This window comes from Botryllus schlosseri, chromosome 2 (assembly GCF_051294905.1).
Source record: "Botryllus schlosseri isolate E-star chromosome 2, Bs_hap1, whole genome shotgun sequence".
NCBI lineage: Eukaryota > Metazoa > Chordata > Ascidiacea > Stolidobranchia > Styelidae > Botryllus > Botryllus schlosseri.
In genome coordinates, this window is record NC_137237.1 from 26,960,164 (window position 1) to 26,982,386 (window position 22,223).

A 22,223-nucleotide genomic window follows, 5' to 3' on the forward strand; every position below is an offset into this window, starting at 1 on the left:
TAGTTTAAATAATAAGTGATAGCGTGTGTCTGCACACTGCGTACTGCGGCAGAATTTGGAACTATTGCCCACGCAAGTTGACGCTCGCTGCCTATACCCACACCGCAAATGAACCTGGGTTTCGGATGCGTGTGGACGGCTCTCGGTTTGACAGTTTGTGGTGGTTGCCCGACATACGAGCATGCGAAACAATGAAAACGACAGTTGTGTATGGGACAATTTAGCGTGCGTCACTTCATTACCCGAAAACTAGCCCTAACCCAACCATAACCCTAACGTAACCCAACCATAAATCCAACCCTAACCTGCAATTCAACCCAATACTCACCTGTCGTACGCCGAATTGTCGCATGCCCGAGTGTCGCATGCTCAATCTCATATGTCCACGGACCGTTTGTGGTATTAGATTTGGATTAGAAGCATGTTAGCATCTTCGAACACTATTCAAGGTATTTTAGAGTGAATTGGGATTTGGAATCGGAAACACGCAACAGGATTTCAGCTTGTATTATTTAATTCATTCATATCTGACGTACTGGCTCCACTTTTCTTCCTGAAGCTGAAGATGAATTCACTTAAATCACTGTTGGCCCCGCCATCACACCGGAAATAGCAGACGAATCGACCGACTTGATATGCTCAAGATTTAATTATAATTGTTCGTATCAGAATTTGGACTTGGGCTCCCGAATGTCAGAGTATAGAGACGCGCTATGGTCGTTACCGGCTTATGGTGCATGATCCATGCGATAACGACGTATCTAGTTAAAATTAGCTAATTTCTGTTTTTGTTGCCTTGAGAATACCGATGTTCACTTGCAACCGCTGTTGATTTTGAGGTTGTACAAGGGAGTTTGTTCGTATTTGACTCAGCACTAGTGTGGAAAATCAGGTACTAAAAATATTCGTGTTGACATTTTGCGGCACTTAAAATCGCTTACACATTGAAGCAATGCATAACGTTTTGCTAACGTAATCGAAATGGGGTTTCGAGTCATGATGTCACGAGACGCATTGTTATTTTAATCTTTGAGGTAGCGGTTGAATGTTACTCATACCTGTAGAGCAAAGGCAGTATTCCGCTGAATACAGCGCAGTGTTCTCCGTTTGGCAACCGTCGTTTAAGCTCAGATCCAATCCCACCAATTGGTGCACGGTAGTTGTATCAAAACAGGATTTTATGGTCTGGTCTGGAAGCATATAGATATAATGAATCTCCAATCTCATACTACATATGCATAAGCAGTTGTTTGAACGATCTGTGACATCTTCCGATGCAACACAGCTACATTAACAACGACTTCCAGAACCATATCACCTCACCGTTTGCTGTAACCTTGAGACACTGAGTTACGGAAGACCGACAGTCAGTCAATTGGTAGCTTGACGACGCTCCACTGAAACATTGTAGCCCACAAACTGAAATTAGAATCATATTATCAGTTAACAATCTTGACGAGACGGAGAAATAAATATTGACCTTCAGACAACTGCGAACAGGATATTCAAAAAAAGACTACTAAAATGGAGACATATATTAAACGATTTTGACGTAGGCGAAGAGTGCGAACGCAGTTCAGCGGTGCTGGGGCATCTCAGTGGAATATTATTGTATATAGACATCTCAGACACACATCACTGACGAAAACATCTGTATTTTGTCTACCATCTGTCTACTATCTGTCTACCATATGGTAGGCAAAAAAGATCATCGCTCTATCAAACATGCCGGACTTGATTTGTGGAACAGAATCTCGCCGGCTATCCAACAATCATCGAGCACGTCCACATTCAAGTTGAAATACAAACAATTTTTACTGAATCAATACTAGTTAGCCTTCTAATTTACCAGACCACGACCTGACATATCGATCTGGCCTTCCTACACATGCAAACTTTTTGTAATCTAATCTTTTTGTCCCCAGTCCTTTTATATTATCTTTTACTCTTCATTCAGTGTGCAATGTACATGTCTCCTTTTTTACGTCGCCTAGGCGAGGTGGGTGTCTGGTTTCGAAGACTACTCCAACTCGTTTCGACACCTTACTATCTTTCATTGCATCGCAGTCTTGTGGTGCATTGAAATGATGAATTTTTAGCAATAAATTGAATTGAATTGAAATTTTCATCGGTGATACTGATAAGTCATTACTGGTTACGCGTTTTCGGTCATCTATTCATTCAGGCATGGCAATTTTCTTGACGCAGTTGTCATGCAGAAACAGAAACTAGCCTACTATCTCTTCGTCTTTATATGGGAACTGTGTCGTTATGTTAGAATACCGCAATACTTTCAATTCAAGAAGAGCACTGGTTTGAATTTTAGAACGCATTAGTAGAGATTTAGGTCTGACTTCAAATAACAAATGCTCCCATTCATGGCCCATTAAGGGACTTGCACATGGGATTTTTAAGGGGAATAGTTTACGTGCGAGTTGTATTCGGGTATGGTACATTACTGTTATGTTATTGATCTTGTTTGAACAATAATTCATACGACGAGGTTGCAATATGAAATCAGTATATCATCAGCAGAACAACTTAAAGGTAGCGACACGATCCAGAGTACATTTAAATGAAAGACCAGTAGACAACAGAACACAGGGTATAAATACGAAGCCCGACACACGAGGAAATAATGATTGGCGGTTATTACTAATCCTAGACGAATAAGAGACAAACGCTACCAACGTAAAATGCACGAACATAACAATTACGCAATGAATTCCTGAACTAGAATATAGAACAGGATATCGCATATAAAAATATATTAATCGTTTCATCTACGCCGGCCACAATAATAAAGTGGCACAGTGCTCTAAATACGATGTGGTCCATAATTAAAGATACGATTTTGAAACTATTAGGTATAGGGATGGCGTGAACGGAAGGTTCACGTTCGCGTATTTTGTGTGAACCTCTGTAATTTGAAGGTTCGCGTTCACAGATAAACATTGATAGGTTCTGCACTGTGAACCTTTTTCATGTAATACAAAATTTTCGCGTCATTATACCGTCCCTGCTTGAATTTCCTTGCATTTCGACTTCGGACCACTCTCTACATGGTGCTGGCATTATGAAAAGAAATTGACGAGCAAGCACCTTGCCAATTTTAAATAATTTCTGCTCGGAATATTCAGCTTTAGTCACTCTCTGCTGTTACCTTTGCCCGCAATCACACAATAGCAAGAGCGAAACAAACTACATAAAGGAAGCAGTGAATTGTTATTAGTAGGGCAAGTTTTTGCTGCAGTCAAATCCGTGGAAAGTGGCATTTATTTCGTCACAAAATTGCAGTAAAAAGTTGCATTTATTTCGTCACAAAGTTGCACTAAAAAGTAGCATTTATGGACAAGATCCTTGAAATTATTAGGGTATGAGATACTCGAATCTATCCGTATCCAAAGCACTGTAGCAAAACAAAGTGTTGACGACTTGAATAAAATCAATAGCATGAAAAAATTGACCCGGGGGAAAATATATTCTCAGCGGTCTAGCCTGAATGTACGTCAGATCAGAAAGGACCTCAAATTTAAACAACAGTGAAATAATGCAGCGATCTATTTACATATAGTGTCAAATATTTCCAGTAAAAAGTTGATAGCATGAAAAATTGAAAAAAGTTACAAAAAGTTGCAGGAAAAAATGGAGAAAAGTTGCAAAAAGTTGCAATATAAGAATCCTCCTAACAGCCTAAAACACCATGCTACATAACTTCTGAGTATTTAGGAAGCTGCCAAAAGCTGTAAAAAAAGTTGCAAAAGCTTGCCTTAGTGATTAGTCAACCAATCAGTTATTTGCATCAACGAAATTGATATAAAGAATGCATCGATGTCTATTGTAAAAAACCTATCGCCGACAAGATAGCGTAAAGACGAAGCGTCCGTCTTCTTGATCGGTAGGTCGTGGGTTCGATTCCCGGCCGGTTCAGACCAAAGACCTGAGTAGTAACTAGGGATGGTGTGAACCTCTGAAAGGTTCGGGTTCGTGTGAACGCGAACCTTTTTGAACGGTTCTGTGTGAACACGAACGTGAACCCCGTGACGTCATATTGCTAATTCCAACCCTATCTTTCAATGAAGTGATAACCTATATTAAAGTACACGATACCTAGTGAAGACTCGGGCCACATAATATCGCAATGCTGAAGTACATATTGGCGTTTAAACGTCACTAAATGTATCAACTGCGGTTATCAAAGGATATAATAATCTCACAAAATCAATACATTCCGTCGCTTTGCCAACAATTTCGACGAGGACTTACCAGGGGATATAAGCTTACGCCTTAATGGTCTTAGCCAGACCGGACAATGTATTCGGAGTCTGAGTATTGCTACATTGATATTGAGCAGAGTGTAAATGGGTTTCTATACTTGCTGCCGATACCATAAACAACAAGTTATATAGCAGTAGCCAGCACCTTAATCGCACGGATTTGGTTTTAATGATACAGTAAAGATATGAAATCGAGATTGACCCCGTACGCCCGCTTGATTTTATACATCAGAAAACGATATCAATGTCATAGATTGGTTGAATAAGCATCATTCGCTGACTACGTATATCGCTCGTGATGTTGTGTGATTGCGCATCAAACTCACAGCAGAGAGTCACTAAATATTCACGAACGGAAAGCTGGATATGTCGAGAAATTTTTGGTAACAAAAAAGCAAGTAAAACTTTTAAGGTTGTCAGGGTGCATGCTCATTTGGTGTTGATTTTTTATGCTGCCAGCGCCATGCATAGAGTGACCCGCAGTTGAAATGCAATAAATTTGAACCAAAGATCTTATAATGAAGTGCAAATTACAATTTACCAAAAAGGTTCACAGTGCAGAACCTACCAAAGTTCTGTTGTGAACGCGAACCTCTAAATTTCCGAGGTTCACACACAGAACACTGGAATCCATGACTCCCCCCGCTTGGCGCTCATGCATTACTGGGATAGCGGGGAGGGGTGGTGCAAGCCTTAGAAAGTCGTACTAGGCTATATCTGTACCTTCCTTGTCCAGCGGCATATGCACATCAGGCACTCATGGTATACATATGCACAGATCGTGTGTATGTATATCATCAGTCGGTGTATACGCCGCAAAAACATCAAGGACAAAAAGAAACTACGTCCTTATCAGGCGTGCGGGATCTACCTCGATTCGATGTCCTAATTGTGTCATAAAAACCATATCCGTCTGATTGTGGTGTTGGCTACTGTATTAGTGGTCGGTAACCTATGGCTCGCGAGCCATATACGGGTTCTTTGACAGATTTCTAATTTTGTACTCAATTTATCAATATTGCAGCAACTTTTAAGTTAATTTTCATGACAGCCCGAATAATTAGTCTCGTGGCAGCATAAACATATGTTTGAGAGGTCAAGGCAGTGGGGTAACCAGGGTCAAGGGCTCTCTCCCCCCTTTTGAGAATCCTCAAATTTGATAAAAAATTCAAAACAACGCCATAGCCATCCAAGTTCTGGATTGGTCACGTAAGTAGCTTTCTAGAACCGCCGTAAAATGTAGATGTGTAGCGTTATGTGACGCTCAATACTTTAGAAGTCGATCAATATTTAGATTTTTGGAATCAGCGCGACAATTTATTTGAATAATATCAGTTATCAATAAATATGAATATTTCGTGATTTTGTGAATAGAAATGTTTAAAATCTTATCATTCATAAACATCGAAAATAAATATCAATAATCACTGGAAAACATCGAAAATAAATATCAATAATCACTGAAGGTTTCACAAGTTTCCCTCGCTAATCATTGACGATACGTGAGGCACTGCGTCACTTGCCTCCCTTAATCCCACGCCACGGACGTATCACACCCTGCAGTGGGTATGTACTGCTGTAGTGACCATGTTTGGCCCCACCTACGCATGTGAGCACAACAATTTGGCACACACTACGAATCCCATATATTAGTGCTACCAATAAGTCACGAATTTCCGATTGTGACGTAACAGTTGATTGATAAGTATGGCTCTTTGGTAGTTACAATTGGAAATATTGGGTCTACATGGCTCTTCGGTCGAAAAAGGTTCCCGACCCCTGAGCTCGTTTTTGAGATAATATCTGGATATCTCTGAGGATATTTAGAATAAACTTGAAATTTTCTTCGCGCTGCGCGCGATTTAATGCGACATAATTGTTCAATTTTATTATAGTCGTAGCACCCTTTGTAATCTGAACCCCACAGTACAGATGCAAGCAGCAGAGGAAAATGATGCACCCCATATCGAAATACCCACTCGGAATAGTACGCTCTTCACGAAAGAAATTTGTTTCTGGTACGTTTGGGAGATTCCAATATCCCTCCACTACCGACAATCCTGATGGGAGGTAAAGAATTAACAACACGCAACAAAGTGACTACAATAACAATTGGCCCACCCGAACATGCATTATCATTTATAACTTGCCTAAATTTTCGAAAATTTTCCTCAATCAACTCTACCGATGAATCTGATCACATTGGCTGAGAAAGGATAAATATTTGATAGTATATGTGAAACTACGAGTATTAATGACGAAATTCGTTCGTGAATCTGAAAACAATTTCTCGCCTGGCGCGAAGATAACCGGTCCCAGCAACTATTCATAACATGAGCACTATATAAATTACCCTATAGTGATTTCGCGGCGTATACTAAGCAGAGTGGATCAATTGTAATTTGTAATTGAGCTGAATGTATTTAATTAAATTTTTTCATGTAATTGTAATTGTAATAGAAGCATTTATATTTTGTGTAATTGTAATGTGATCAAAATTTTGCTCAATTACAATTTCAATTACATTGTCATGGAACCCTGAAAATCACAACATAAAATGATCAATCAATCATTTATTCGTCACACCAGTGAAAATCCGGTACGGACCAGGATGACGACGAGGGGCCGCAAGGCCTTAACGCCTTAGTACACAGTCGCCACCTGTAATAATTAGCCTATTTACATCGGTGTTCTATGCGTGCCGCGTTATAACTAGATAATTTAGCTATGCTAAACTGTTTCCCATACTTCAGTAGCAACAGACAACTTTGTGAATTACAATATAGGCTAAACCAGTGGTTCTCAATCTGGGGGGCGTGCCCCCCTTGGGCGGCGTGAAAGCATCTGAAGGGGGCGCAGAGCTCCGGTAAGCTGATTTTTTTCCGCGCATGGGGCGATTCACCTCCATTTCATAGTTATTGCTCTGTGTACAGTCCGAATTTCATATTGGAGAATTCTCTCATCAACAGTCATAACCTTCCATACCATCAAACTACCTGTAAGGATTGCTAACATTCTGGTTTCATTGTGTGATATGACGATAAGGGGGGCACGAAACATTTCACTGTCATAAAGAGGGGCGTGTCTAAAAAAGTTGAAGAACCAGTGGGCTAAACTAAATCTTAATATTTCAAAAATAGATGAACAGCAAATAAACTCCTCTTCTGAAACCTGTGATGAACCATTTCCTACGCCACGGTCAGGTTTTTTTTTCAATTTCTTACCAGTACCGAGGCTTGCAGCAGCAATTGCAAAAAGAAATTCAAGTTTCCAACCAAGGCTTTATCAAACTTGATCCCGCATTTGTAGAGATGTTATCCCAATCCTACCTCCAATCTTGGCCAAATTTACTGGGGCCAGAAACTTTTCGCACCCTAATGTTCATCAAATGCAATCTAACAGTTTCTGAGCAAGTGAAAATGTAAATGCGAATCAAAATGTTGTAATTCGTAGTTATCAGGAGTTTCTTTCCCTTTGCATTTATTTTAATTTTACACACCTTATCGGTATCATCCTTATCGCTGACGCCTTACCAATTACATTTCATTATCCTCAATCAGCTCTGAGTGATTGCAGATGCGTTTGATTGCATTTCATAAACTGTCCTGTAGCCTATTCGCTGTTAGTCGCTCAAACTTTTGATTGTTAACAGTCGCTTGAAACATTTTTCTGTGTTTGTAGTTTCAAGTACTCATGATTAGGAATAGTTCGAATACGTTCGAGTTTTTTTAATTAAAGGGTATTCTACGTATCATGAATGGAACATGAATAGCTTGAGATTGTTGCTAATTACGTCGCTACGGTTGTCAAAGAACACCTCTCTACCGATTCAATTACATGTTTAACAGTAATTGTAATTGTCTTTGTAATTGTAATTGTAATTCATCACATGTTTAACAGTAATTGTAATTGTATTTGTAATTGTAATTCATTACATGTTTAACAGTAACTGTAATTGTAATTTGATACTTTAAGCATTGAGTAATTGTAATTGTAATGTAATTGAAACATGCATGGGAGTGATTGTAATTGTAATTGAACTGAATTATTGTAATTGATCCAACTCTGATACTAAGGCGATATCAAAAAGTAGATTAGTTCGGACTTCACCAGTATATGAACATTGAACATGGACAGTTTGACATGGGTATTTCGCGTCCAGTTAGTTCATTACGACTATGTCCAGGCCAGTAATCGAAATGTGGCCGTGAATAGCAAAAAGGTTGACCGCACCTGCTCTAGTACTATATTTGTAGAATACATTACAGTTTGGTCCACCGGTCCGCCACATATATTTTGAAATGTTGCCGGTCCGCGAGGTGAAGAAGGGTGAGAACCACTGGTCAGTGGCGGCTCGTCCTATAGGGCAACTGGGGCATTGCCCCACCTAAAATTCTGTTCAATAACAATTCTTTACCATTTATAGACGCACCCCTATCTATATATACCGAAATCACAGCGAAAATCGTATTCTTCTTGTCCTTTCGCTTGTAAATGCCCATATATAGCGAAGTCTCTGCGAAAATCGAATTCTCTTCTGTGTTTTCGCTTTGCGAATGCCTAGCCGGGGCAAGCCCGTGCCCGGTAGCGCTCATAACAAGCTTTCACTGTCTATTCCAGGGGTTCTCAACTTCCCTTGTATAACGGGCCGCATTTTAACTGCAAAAGACGCTGCGGGCCGCAGAATAATATAACATCTATTTTTGGGCTACTGTCAAATTTAGGCTACTGTAGCCTATTTGCCATACGGGCATTTAGTACATTTTTATGCATTACAAAGTATTAATGGACAGCGTTCGTAAGTTTGCAGCGGCTGCTTGTTGTGAGAATATGTAGGCCTATCTTCTAGCAGCGCAAGTAAATCATTTCATGTAGCGTGCATTGCATTCGTTGCCGAGTCGGTCTATGGAACTTCAAACCCTATACCACCAGAGAACCGAACTCAGTTTCAATGCGTGAGCGAGCAAGTATAAATTACGGTAACTCTTGCGTTACAGAGGCCATTATTATATTGAGCTCTGAGTGGCATGAGAAGAAGTCTGGCGTTCGTGGCCGTTTCTGAGCAAACCAATCACCCCTTATCATTTCCTTCCATGCCTGGGGCCCTGCACCAATAGTTACAGAAGCCAGCTTTGTCAAGTTAATATTTTTCGCTGGTCCCCTCCCCACGTTTGCCCAGCCAGCATTTCCTCTGCATATATTATGCAAAGTCGGTGTATTCGTTCGAGGCTGGGTTTAAAGTAGTCTACGTAGCACATGTTTCAGAACATGCGATAAAAGATCGACTGGCACTGATGTTACTCGTCTGGTCACGATTAAATCGGACGACTGTATCTTAGAAATTTGTCAGGTGATGTTGTCCTTCCTGCTAAGTTCCGGAAACAGCAAATATTCGCACACAATGTTAAGGTTTTATTGAAATCACACCTTCTATAGCAGATTTCTTGGGTTTAGCCATATTCCAAGCAATTTTGAATGATGCGTCTGTAACGCAGTCGGCAGAGTCAAACACTCTTTAAAATGTAGGCCTACTACATAGCGGGATTCTCTTGAATCCGAGTCCAGCCGAATACCGATTCAAAACAATAACAATCTGAAGTCGAGCATATATCAAGAAACGCCCCATCAAGCAGTGGTTCTCAAACTCTGCTAGACACGCCCCCCTTTTTGATAGGGAAAAATTTCAAGCCCCCTAACGTCATATAGCAAAATGCAACCAGAATGCTAGCAATACAAACCGCTAGTTTGATGGCATGGAAGGTTATGGCTGTTGATGAGAGAATTCTCACATATGAAACCAGACTATATACAGTGAAATCACTATGAATTGGAGATAAATTGCGCCCAGCGCGAACATTTTTTTCAGTTGACCTCAGTTTCGCGCCCCCCTTCAGATGCTTTCATGCCCTAGGGGGCGCGCGCCCCAGTTTGAGAACCATTGCATTCAACAACGAGTAATCAAACGAAACAGAGACGGTGCGATAAAAGTGTTAAGTATCTAAATTAATTTGTAACAATACTGTGTCAGTAGTACTTGCGTTTATAATGAAAGATGTCGCGGGCCGCAAAATAAACGTCTGCGGGCCGCATGCGGCCCGCGGGCCGAGGGTTGAGAACCCCTGGTCTATTCTCTCAAAGTCGCGCACAATAAAGAAACGGTGATTTACTCTCTCCTATTCATAAAATTACCGAGCAACCGGGGCACAATAGCTCTGTGCCCCTAAGGTGTGATGTAACAATCGTATCTATAGCTGAACTCGGTTACCGTCATATGCGTTTGGTCGACCTTTGCTGGTATAGGTTGGTTTTGATGGTGTTTCACACCATGAAAACTCTTGAAACTTGGTATGTCATGTCGTGATGGTGGTATTTAACACTGCCCCAAGTTTCAGGGTAGTAATTCCGTTTCCGAAGTTGAGTGTGTGCTGATCCGTCATGTATCGCGAACAGATTTTACTCAAAAGCCGGTATTGGTATCCATTGATTTTGACGGTGTTCAATGCTGAGATCGGTTATGACATTTGGCACGGTAAGTCTTAATGTTAGTATCGAACGCTGTACCAAGTTTTAAGTTTGTCACTGAACTGTGTTAGTGGTAATTTCGTTTCCTAATTCGAGTGAGAGCTGACTCGTCATTTATCGCCAACAGATTATACGCAAAGCCGGTATTGGTCTCTATTGATTTTAACGATGCTCCTTACCTAGATCCGTCATAAGCTTTTGCACGGTATGTCTTGATTTTAGTATCGAACGCTGTGCCAAGTCTCAAGGTTGACACTCAATGATTAGGGCAGTAATTTCGTTATCAAGGTCGAGTATGGTGGAGATGTGCTCCGATCTGACACTTCAGCCTACAACGCGGCATTGCGGATTTCACGCAAAAGCCGGCGTATCTGCGGTAACGTTAACTGAGATGATGATATCATTCTCAGTTTGCATTCAAATATTTACTTTGATATTATATTCTCCAATGTCAATTTCACCGTGAAATTGTGGCCTTCAAGCCATTTGCTTACAACCCACTGTCAAGCGCGATAGCTATTTCGCTTTCGATGGCGGCTAACAGCTGATCACTTGATCAGCCTATTCCTCAATAAATTTTACGCAAAATTCGGTGTTGGTCTGTTCGCATTAATTTTGACAGTGTACCATACCGAAAAGGGCCATGAGGCCACTTCTCGATGTCATGTAACAGTGTACTAAGTTTACGGCTTTCATCCACGTATTTATTCGGTAATATATTTTCCAAAGGCGATTTCGCAGCAGACCTATAGGCAGTAATAAAGCCGTATGTGTCGTGTTACAGTCTCCAGTTTCAAGGCCAAAATCTCCTATGCTGTACCGAGACCGAATTTTCTAGGCTGCTATTCTTAGTTCCTCATAATTATGTTTTGGATTCAATATGACAGGCCCAATCTATGAGATAACAATTGCGTATCTGTCCGAACTCGTTGACCTTTCCAATTAGGCTTACGCAATCTCTCGAGTTATAGTCATTTCCATTTCTGCAGATAATTAGTCAGGTCTAGTGCGAACATGAACCGTGTTGAATCTTTTTTCCGTACGCCGTTTACGCAGTTACCACACTTCAAGTCGCAGCTCAACGGCGCACCTCTCGTGGCACATACGTTAAAATCACTGTTGCCGGGAAATTCATGTTACCGTACCATCATTAAGTTACTTGTTTACGTTGGAAAACGCCATAGTGACGTCATCTTGATAAAAAGTCGCTTGCAGCCCTTGCCCCACCACCCGATATTGTCACGAGCCGCCACTGCCACTGGTATATATTATATACACATAGTCGTTTTATCACCATACTGACCGGGTCTCGATTGTACGCATACGGTACTGTACAGACGCCTTCGAATCTTATAGTAAATTAGTAAAGATGCATGTATCACAAATTGCTGAACCCACAAGAATGATCTAACGAACGCAGTTCCTGTTAGTTATAACACATTACTTCATATAACACATTACTTCATATCAACTGATGTTAATATTGTAGTACATACGGCATGGTACTGCAGACGATATCCATTGGCCGAGAATACCATCGGGGCTTTGGTTGATGTGTTGTAAATATGTATAATCATCATACAGATATAGCGTAGAGCAGAAAGCTCGACCAGTATGGTTGAGAAGTGATGATGACTGATGACGAGTGACCTCAACACCATAGAAATGAATGGAGTAGAATGGTAGAACTCGTGTGTAAGCGCAGTTCGAATACGGAGGCTTCCTGGGGAAATAACCGAAGCCAGGACACCTTTCACACTTCATACTTCAATTTGGGATCACATAATACTTAGAGCGGCAGGTCTTCTTTAATATCTGACTGACATTGGCATTTCCGTCAGTTTCGAGGTTATTACTATAACACAATATAGCATATTGCTAATATTCCATATGATTTCTTCTAGGTAGAGCAAGCGTACACAAGGGCACTAGCAATTGCTCCCTTCAATCAATCATAAAGAGTGAAGACATTAGTCCAAGTTCAAAGTCTTAATAACATGGTACAAGGATATGGCAATAAAGACTCGAAATTTTCTGGTTACGGTACTGAAATTAATAAAACGTACCTGATCCAACGCACATCCATAGGAGGCAGGCAACAGAAAACATCATGTTCATTGTGTTATCAACGGATCTGGCTGAATAGACTGATAATTTTCTATAAAAGAATAAAGGTATGATACATGAATGGTGTTACTTTATCAATCTCATTAGGGAAGCACTATTGTTCTCGACAGAAATGGGGTGGTCGTGATTCACAATCTTTATCTACCTCTGAATCTCGACATCCATAGCTAATTCGAAGGCATGCACATAGACTTCTATAGATTCTATATCGGTTATTTTAGCATTGGTAGACGAAAATTGGCGAGTGCTATACATTGAACTGAAAATGCATATCATGACTACAACATACTATTACGTCGGTATGTGATAGCTCTTCATACATTCCAGCACTTATTGCACATCACACAAGTTTGCGAGAGATTATATGCTGAGTAATATTGAACTTATTGCAATTTATACTTGCCTATGCGGCAGTGCTTTTCAACCTGTTTCGCGCTACGGGAAGCATTAATCGTTCTGTCAATTCTGTCTTATTCTCCGACGACTCCTACAACTCTATCAAATATGCCGGACCTGATTTATGGAACAGCACTCCCGGGAATTGAAAGGACACTAATTGGTATTTCACGGTTCTTACTTCTTAGTATCTATCTGAGTTAGTGACGTGGGGTGAGGTTCATGTCTGGTGAGACACCGACTCCATATTTACAAATATATAAACCCAACATGGTATCTCGTTCAGTTGGCTGTTGATACCTATGAGCATTAGCACATAGTAGCACTCTACACGATCAGGTTACGTGAAAAGTCACCACATATTCACGTTTGAAGGTTGCTGTGGATTGAATATACGGAGCAGCTATATCATTCCTGATTGTATTTTCTCTACTACATGTTGCCCGTCGCAACTACGCGATTGTAGTGGCTATTTGTGGTATTCCGGGTGTTTTTCGACTGCGATGGTCATTTACACCAGGCCCATATTCTCCATTTTTGATTCCGCATATGCCGACTTGTAGCACGGCCCAGTTCTAGGCTTTTTTAGACACCGATTATGCAGATCAGATGGCGAGGAGCCTAGATTAACCTACAGCATTTGAGAAGAGATTCTCGACTCGACGTAGGCCGAACACGAATCCCAACCTATTGATGTTGCAGCTGTGGATTATACCACTGCGACATCTCGGCCCCCAACTATCAGAGATGAGCATGGATTAAGATTAGGATTTGAAAAAACAGGATTTGTGAAATTTTGTCGGATTTGCATTGGATTAGGATTAGAGATTGTTTTCAGAACGGATTAGGATTTGGATTGGATTTACCTATTTTCTGGGAGATCGATATGTCGTGTGGCGAATGGCGACAAACCTTATTCAGATCAGTTATTAATGTACTTATGGTTACTAAGTTATCTTGAATCAAGGGAATCGTTGGTTGTGAAAGAAAATTTTCCAATTCCTCCCTCGCATAAATTAGCATTTTCTCTGAATTTCCAGTTAGAATCGGATTAGGATTGGACATGAACTAGAATATGAAAAAGTTATAGATTAGGATTTGGATTTGGAGGTTCGGATTTGGATTGGATTAGGACATAGAAATTCCACATCCGCTCATCTCTGCCAACTATGCACGATTCATACAACACCGATGGTAACTGAATCGATAGCAAGCCGAATTTCAAAATCTTTGACCCATTTCCGGGAGTTCGGTACTTTAACATTCTTGATATTTAGTGCGGACAAAACCGTTTCTTCGCTAAGTTCGGCCAAACGGGAGTGGAATCAAAGTGCCAGAATTAAGCGGAATGGACTGTATAACTGTCACTATTTAGGCTTGTTGGAACCATGTCACACCACATACAGCTTATTTACGAGAACTCATCAACGAACAAAATTGCAAGCTGCTCGTAATCCAAAAATTGGCTCGTCCATTTGACGGGATTCGTAATGCGATCGAAACTGATATTTTGGTTAAGGATGTCTTCTCACACTGTCTCAAGTGCTCTTTCTGGACGCATAGCTCATGAACAATACATTACTATAAAACTGCCTATTGCAATAGTTCGGCGGGAACCCCAATATAATACGTCTTACTGCTATTTTGCCTGGTCTAACTAAATGAGTTAGCTAGAGAAATCAGCAAATGATCTCCAATCCAAGCGTCTTGTGTCTGACATTCGACCTATTCCATAGCCTGAATAACTTCCCTATTTGTGGGCTCCCTTGCATGAGTCAACAGTATGGACGTCATACACACACACAAGGCAACACCGCCATACAGTGTCAAAGTGATTACGTGATCACATGGTTGCGATTAACCCATCGCGTCGCGAAATATCTCGAGTCTACACGCACGTGAGTCGGGCAGAGCCAATACTAAATCTACCGCGTATTACGTGATTACGTCCGATAAGTGATTTTCTGATTATTTCGTACGCACAGCACAGGGCTCTCCTGCTAATTAATCGAGCCAGCTAAACGTAAAACTTATCGTTCGCACTTCTACTTTCGGAAATAAGTCCTTATCACCGGAGTGATGCGTTGAACGTTGGAATAGGAAGACTTTTTGACGTTCGTCATCGACCTTATATCGAACTGATCCGTACGCCGTTCGCTACATTCACGTATCGCAAGTAACAGCTTAGAAAGACCAATTCCTGTTCGCCATCGTAACCTATTTGCTTTGAAAGTCTGAACTATGCATGGCTCATGTTTTCATGACTAGTAACTACGCCCATGTCCTGTAATCCTGACATAATGTATCCCTTACATCAGGGGTTCTCAACCTGCTGCCCGCAGACGTTTATTTTGCGGCTCGCGACATCTTTCATGATGAACGCAATCGCCTGTGGCACAGTATTGTTACTAGCAACTTGGCTCCCTCTCTTTAATTATTATTAGTCATTCTTTGATGTGTTGTGGTTTCTTGATATTGCTCGAGTTCAGATTGTTATTGTTTTGAATCGGCATTCGGCTGGACTCCAGTTCAAGAGACGCGTGGTACAGAGTGTTTCACTCACCGCAAATGATTTGAACAGACACCAGGCTAGTAACGGGGGATTGAACGGCGTTAACTGCGTTTTAACTCTGCGTGAAACAGTGAACTTGCTTTCTCAGATATAAATGAAAAACAGCTGTGTCATATTTGTCGAAGAACGGTTGTCATAAAGAAGCATGGAAGTTAAAAATTATACCATAACCACGACAGTATCTTCTGGAGTGATACATAACGCCTGATCTTAGTAAAACATTGCTAGCTAGGTATCAAGCCCGGCAATCCATATTTCGAGGCATTGTTAAAATCAACGACGACGTAAGATACGTATCGTTCAAAATTGCTTACAAAAACGCTAAACCCAAGAACGAATAGAACTAGAGAACGAATAGAACTTTATCATACTGTGCGAATATTCGCGGTTTCCGGGAATTAGCAGCAAGTACCACATCACCCGACAAATTGCGAAGCTACAGTTGTCTGATTCAAACGTGGCCAGAAGAGTAACAGCAATGTCAGTATAAATTTTATCGCATGTTCTGAAACACGTTGTCGCGTAGACGACTTTGGCCTAGCATTAGACCAGCGGTGGGCAAACTTTTGGCTCGCGGGCCGCATACAACATCTAAATCCATTCGCGGGCCGCACTGAATTAAATTGAGATTATTAGCCAAAAGGCAATATTGGTATTTAATCATATAGCATTGGTGCTTAAACTTTATCAGACACGTCCCCTTAATGAAAGTGAAAAATTTTGCGCCCCCTTTATCGTGATATCACAAAATATCCAAGAGATGAATCAGATTGCTAGCAATCCAAACGGATTGTTTGATATGAAATACGGACATTAGACAGAGCAATAACCATTAAATGGACACAAATCGCGCCGAGCGCGAAAGTTTTTTCAGTTTGCTGTGGCTTCGCTCCTCCTTTCAGATGCTTCCACGCCCCCCAGTTTGACAACCACTGTCATATAGGAACCGAAGAAATATGGATATAATATATAAGTGGATCGTCCTCATCAGTAACCAGGTTGAAAAGAAAAACACTCGTGGACCGAGCATTCAACGTCTAAATCCATTCGCCTACCGCGCTATATAAAATTTGTATTATAAACCAAAACGCAATGTTGGTATTTAATTATATAGTGAGGATGTGGAAATTGGATATATTTCATTTAAAACCAACCAAGCATTGATTTGAGGATATGGTACAAGCGTCAGAAACATTGGCGAGATTTCATAAGCTACTGGTCAACCTCAATATCACCAATTTTCAAAGCTTATATCGGGATGAAAGTCGGTTGTCCTGATTCTTAGAACAGGATGGAGATTTGAATCTGTGAGCAGTGATCTGTTTATAGATTTGCTGATCCTACTTTTGGTTCAACTCCAGGACACACAATGCTGACAGCGTCATAACCATGTTAGCTTCAAATATGCTGTATATAGATTTTATAAATATAAATACTTCTGTACATACAGAGAACGTAGGTAGATTACCAAACGCGCGAATCTGTTTTCCAAGTACAGCACCACCAGCTATAAACTTGCTGGGGTGGCTATTTAAAATTACACTAGTGATCCGAAAGTCATTACCATTTTGACTTTCTGTAATGTTTAGCAATTGAAACCTTTTAAAATGCGTTGGCGTGGGCACCAACGATGAAATAAAAATATACTAGACAGAATCTAACTTATAATTATCATAGTGAAATATAATGAGAAAAAGTTTAATCGAGTACCTGCAGAAATTAGATTTTTACTGCGCATTTTTTGAATACTTTAAATACGATGCATTAGACCAGTGGTACTTAACCTTGTCTTCAGCGCCCCCCAAGGGGCGCTGGCGATTTTGGAGGGAGCGGAAACGCTCAGGGGGCGATACGGGGAGTGGAAACGCTCAGGGGGCGATACGGGGGGCGCTAGGCTCAGGGGGGCGATATGGGGGGCGCTTAAGAAAAATGACTTCGCAGTAGATGATGTAGTAGTAGGACATATCATTAATGAGTATTCAGAGCAAATTAACATTCCACAAAACATGTCAAATCTCGAAATGTTTGGTCGCGCTACGCGATGATGTTGCTACATGTTTTCATTAATATATTATTGGGTTAATATAATTCATGTAAAATGAATCGCGCGTACTTTTAGTCGTCAATTCCCCGTTAAAACACTGCCTTTGCGCTTGCTAGGGTTATTTTCAAGAAAATATTTCGAAGTAGGTATTATATCCTGCAGCGCAGAGCGTGTGGAAATCGAAGAAAGAGGCACTGTATCTTGGAGAGTGAGAACATAAAATATTCTACATAAAATATGCTTTGAAGCTTTGTGCATAACTAAATATACTTGTGTTGGAGAGCTACAAAATTAAATCGTCAGAATACTTCTTCATCGTATCACAAAGGATGATACTATCTAGTGTTGTGGTCCACAACATCACATGAACGATATATAATATGAGTTGATTTGTTTGTAATACACTCAGTACTAAATTCAATGTGAGCAGATATATGCATCCCATTCTCAGTTGACTTACTTAGTCACAAATAGCTATAAAACAAAATCCACTACCATTAATTTCCCCGTATTGCCAATCGCAGATGTGATTTAGGGATGTGTGCATCTGGTTTCAACCACAGGGTACATCTGGTTCGAACCACAGAGTCCGTACCCGATAATTGTTATAAACAACTTTGATTTGACCCTGAATATACCACATACAATTATTATATCGTTTAATATAGTCGAGTTTTCCTCGGGCGCGATTAAAGCGCGAAATATTTCCACTACTAAAGTCCCAAAAAGACCAACCGGACTTTGACCTCTTTCCAGGACCGAAACTGGTGCAACCCAAACCCTCCAATCGGTGAAAGGGTCGGCGAACTCGAAGGGTGCCTTCAATTATTTCGGTGAATGAACATAAATTACACATCATGTTTTGACGACTCCCTAACGAAAAAATATGCATAATTAAAGAAAATAGAAATAGGCATTTCGGTGTCGGCCATTACCCCGCCACGATGCGCGAAGACATTGAAGTTTCGGCCAATATGGGACTCCGGAAAGTGAGCCAAAAAAATAGTCAGCGAGAAAACCTTAGCCGAAGAGGATTGCCCTTATGTTGACTGTAAACTTCCATGTAGGCTATATAAGCCTAATTGTCCATAGGTGCTTAAATCGCTCGTGCCAAATCATCATGTCGTCGCAATCTGAACCACACAGGACGAATAAGATCCATCAGAGAAAAATTATTCGCCAGTGAAGAAATACCAATTTTGAATTATGTGCTTCTTTTAGTTATATACGTTTATGCCATTCAATATCTTTTGACAATATAGCGGACAAGAGGTAGCATGATAACATCATGTAACGAGGTAATTGTACCCACGGGCAACCCCAAATATGTTTAATTATTAATTACGTACCCTACCTTTTCTAAGACAACAGCTCACTCAGCGCTACTGGGAAACCAGATTACGGGGGCTGAGAGGATAAAAAAATTTTGCCGACATTATATGCAATTACCACCTATTCATTCATGCTTCATAGAACTTTACTGACCATTGAAATCACGCGACGGGGTACTTGGGAGCGAAGCCCCCAGAAGTTTGGTTTATCACGCTATGGATGCCCAAGACCATCGTTCTTAGAAGGGGGGGGGGGGGGCTGACGAAGTGCTGTTACGTTTCTCCCTCTTACCCATTGTTTTTATTACAGTTCATACAATATGGGGGGGGGGGCGCTAGGGCATGATAAATTTTGAAAGGGGGCGCTGGAGGTAAAAAGGTTAAGAACCACTGCATTAGACGAATCCACCGACTCCATGGACATTGTATAGCTAATTATCTGGGTGCGTTTTATCAGAGTGGACATATTTGCAGGGGGGATGGTGGCAGGGCAAACGTGGGGGAAGGGACCAACAAAAAACATCAACTTGACAAAACTGACTTCTGTAACTATTGGTGCAGGGCTCCAGTCATGGAAGGAAAAGAAAAGGGTTGATTGGTTAGCCCAGAAATGACCCCGAACGCCAGACTTCTTTTCATATCACTGAGAGCTCAAAGTGATAATGGCCTCTGTTACGAAAAAGTTACCGTAATTTTATACTTGCTCGCTCACGCATTGAAAAGTGGAGTTTGGTTCTCTGGTGGAAGGGTTTGAAAGTGCATATACCGACTAGGCAAGGAATGCAATGCACGCTCCATGAAGTGATTTACTTGCGCCGCTGGAATGTACCTATTCTCACAAAAAAACAGCAACTACAAACTTACAGACGCCGTCCATTAATGCTTTAGAATGCATTGAAATGTAATAAATGCCCGTATACGACTGGTAAATAGGATACAGTAGCCTAAATGTAATAGTAGCCCACAAATACATGGTAATAATGTTCTGCGGCCCGCAACGTCCTTTGGTATTAAAATGCTACCCGTTAAACATAGGAAGTTGAGAACCCCTGATGATGCCTTTCATCAGTGGTTCCCAGCCTATTTTGGTGTCGGAGCCGCATTTCAAATTTCAGAGTACCTTTGGAGCCGCACGAATACACTAATTAGGTATAACAAAAATTATAAAGCATGAAAGCACGTACCAACGAATAGCAACACTAGCCAGAAATAAAATACACAAATCAATTTAATGTCCAACTTGGCATTGACTTTGAGCTTCAAGAAGTGTGTCAAAGCGAGGCGTAATTGCAGAGAATACAGTACGCAGTAGCTGCTTGCTAAAAAGCGCCTCACATACATAAGTTGATCACAATGAAGAATCGTTTTTCTGGGCATTAGTTATCAAGTTGGGATACTTTCCCTCTGGAGCTTGATTCCAAAATTCAAGTAATTCTTCACTTTTAAATAATTGCTTGAGCTCGATATCGGACTGCATGTCTAGCAAGTATCAACTCAAGTTGAAAATTACTAGGGGCAGTGGCCACATTAACTGCAATAGAATTCAAAAATATTTTCATCATGGGCAAAAAAGCATTCATTCCATCAAAGCGGCGGCTAAACTCATCAATAAAGTTGCTGATAAGCCTGTTGTATGCATCAAATGATCCATTTGTTTGATGGGCAGATTCCGTTGGAAAATGTGTGGGAACAGCATCTGCACTTATGTCTGGTGAGGTGAGCTGACTTAAATTTGAGTGCCGATACGAACGCATTTGAGCGTGAGTATACTTTTTGGCGCGAGTTGAGTAACGAAGTCGTTGTTGATCGGGGAATCACTACTCGACAGCATAGGAATTGGTCTCCACCCTTAGCCTAATTATAAACTACCGACTCTGAGCCAAGCAAGGGTAATTTTTAAACATTAAGTTTTTTTGTTTTGTTATATATATATATATTTTTTAATATTTTTGTGGGATTTTCAAACGTCAATGGGAGCCACAAGAACCCTAGCTGGGAGCCACATGCGGCTCTCGGAGCCGCGGTGGGGAATCAGTGACTTACATAGTTAAGCCCACAAGACAGTGTTTCTCAAACTTTCACCAGTCACGTACCACTACTTTTTTTACCACACCGCGTACCACCTCGATCTCGAATGACCTATTTTAGAGAAATGTAACAGTATTAATAATAATTTGCGTTGTTGTTGTTCGTGGTATTGATGGCGTTGGTTGACTACTATGGTCATTTATATCAGGCCATCTGTCATCATTTTTATTCCGTAGATGCCGAGTTATAGCACGGCCCACCTCTTGGCTTTTGTAAGACACCACTAACACTATGGTTACGATATTTTAGAAAGCTAAAAAGAGGACACTTTTACAAAATTTTCATACTTGCAATACCGGAGGAAAATCCTGAAAATGGTAAGAGGTCAACTTTCCGGCCCAACTTCCGAATTACCCGTCGGAGCGTTATTGAGTACTGATTTCCTATATTTCAGCCAAATTTTACCCTATATTTAACCAAAATTTTGAAAAGAGAGGACAAATTCTCAAAAAAGATAACATTAGGGCGTACACCGAGGACCCTTTCAAAAAAGAGGAAAAATCCTTTTAAAAGAGGACGTATGGTATCCCTAACTAACACTGGTGTGATGGCGAGGAGGAGTCTCGGGCTGTCATAAAACCGGAATTTCCCGGACATGTCCGGAATTTCACTGTACAAACTTGCTTCCGGAAGGAATTTTTAAAATATGCCCAAATGTCCGGAATTTTGAAGGCTTGACGTAGGCTAATAATTTTTTTCGTAAATCAACATATTAACATTATTTTTAACAATATTTATGGTACATGATATTTTTCGTCGGGCCGCGCGCGATTTACTATCTCATTTATTGATTTTAATATGGGGCTATCACCCTCTCAAATGCAATAAAATATAAACAAAAATAACAGTCATTTGCTGAAATAAGC

The 22,223-nt window shown here is 40.7% G+C and overlaps 2 protein-coding genes across 2 annotated transcripts in view; one reads left to right on the plus strand and one right to left on the minus strand.

The window, feature by feature from the left end:
- Nucleotides 1-22,223, plus strand: part of LOC145457410 (cilia- and flagella-associated protein 144-like) — a 203,074-nt gene that overhangs the window by 33,192 nt on the left and 147,659 nt on the right. The window lies entirely within an intron of this gene.
- LOC145457428 (uncharacterized) overlaps nucleotides 1-22,223 on the minus strand; it is a 502,676-nt gene that overhangs the window by 328 nt on the left and 480,125 nt on the right. Inside the window, exons 2-4 of the mRNA XM_080335656.1 lie at nucleotides 12,866-12,957; nucleotides 1,324-1,419; nucleotides 1,059-1,190 (exon numbers count right to left, since the gene is read on the minus strand). Of these exons, the coding sequence (XP_080191782.1) occupies nucleotides 1,059-1,190; nucleotides 1,324-1,419; nucleotides 12,866-12,917 (280 nt within the window). The 5' untranslated portion in view covers nucleotides 12,918-12,957. The remainder of the gene's footprint in view (nucleotides 1-1,058; nucleotides 1,191-1,323; nucleotides 1,420-12,865; nucleotides 12,958-22,223) is intronic.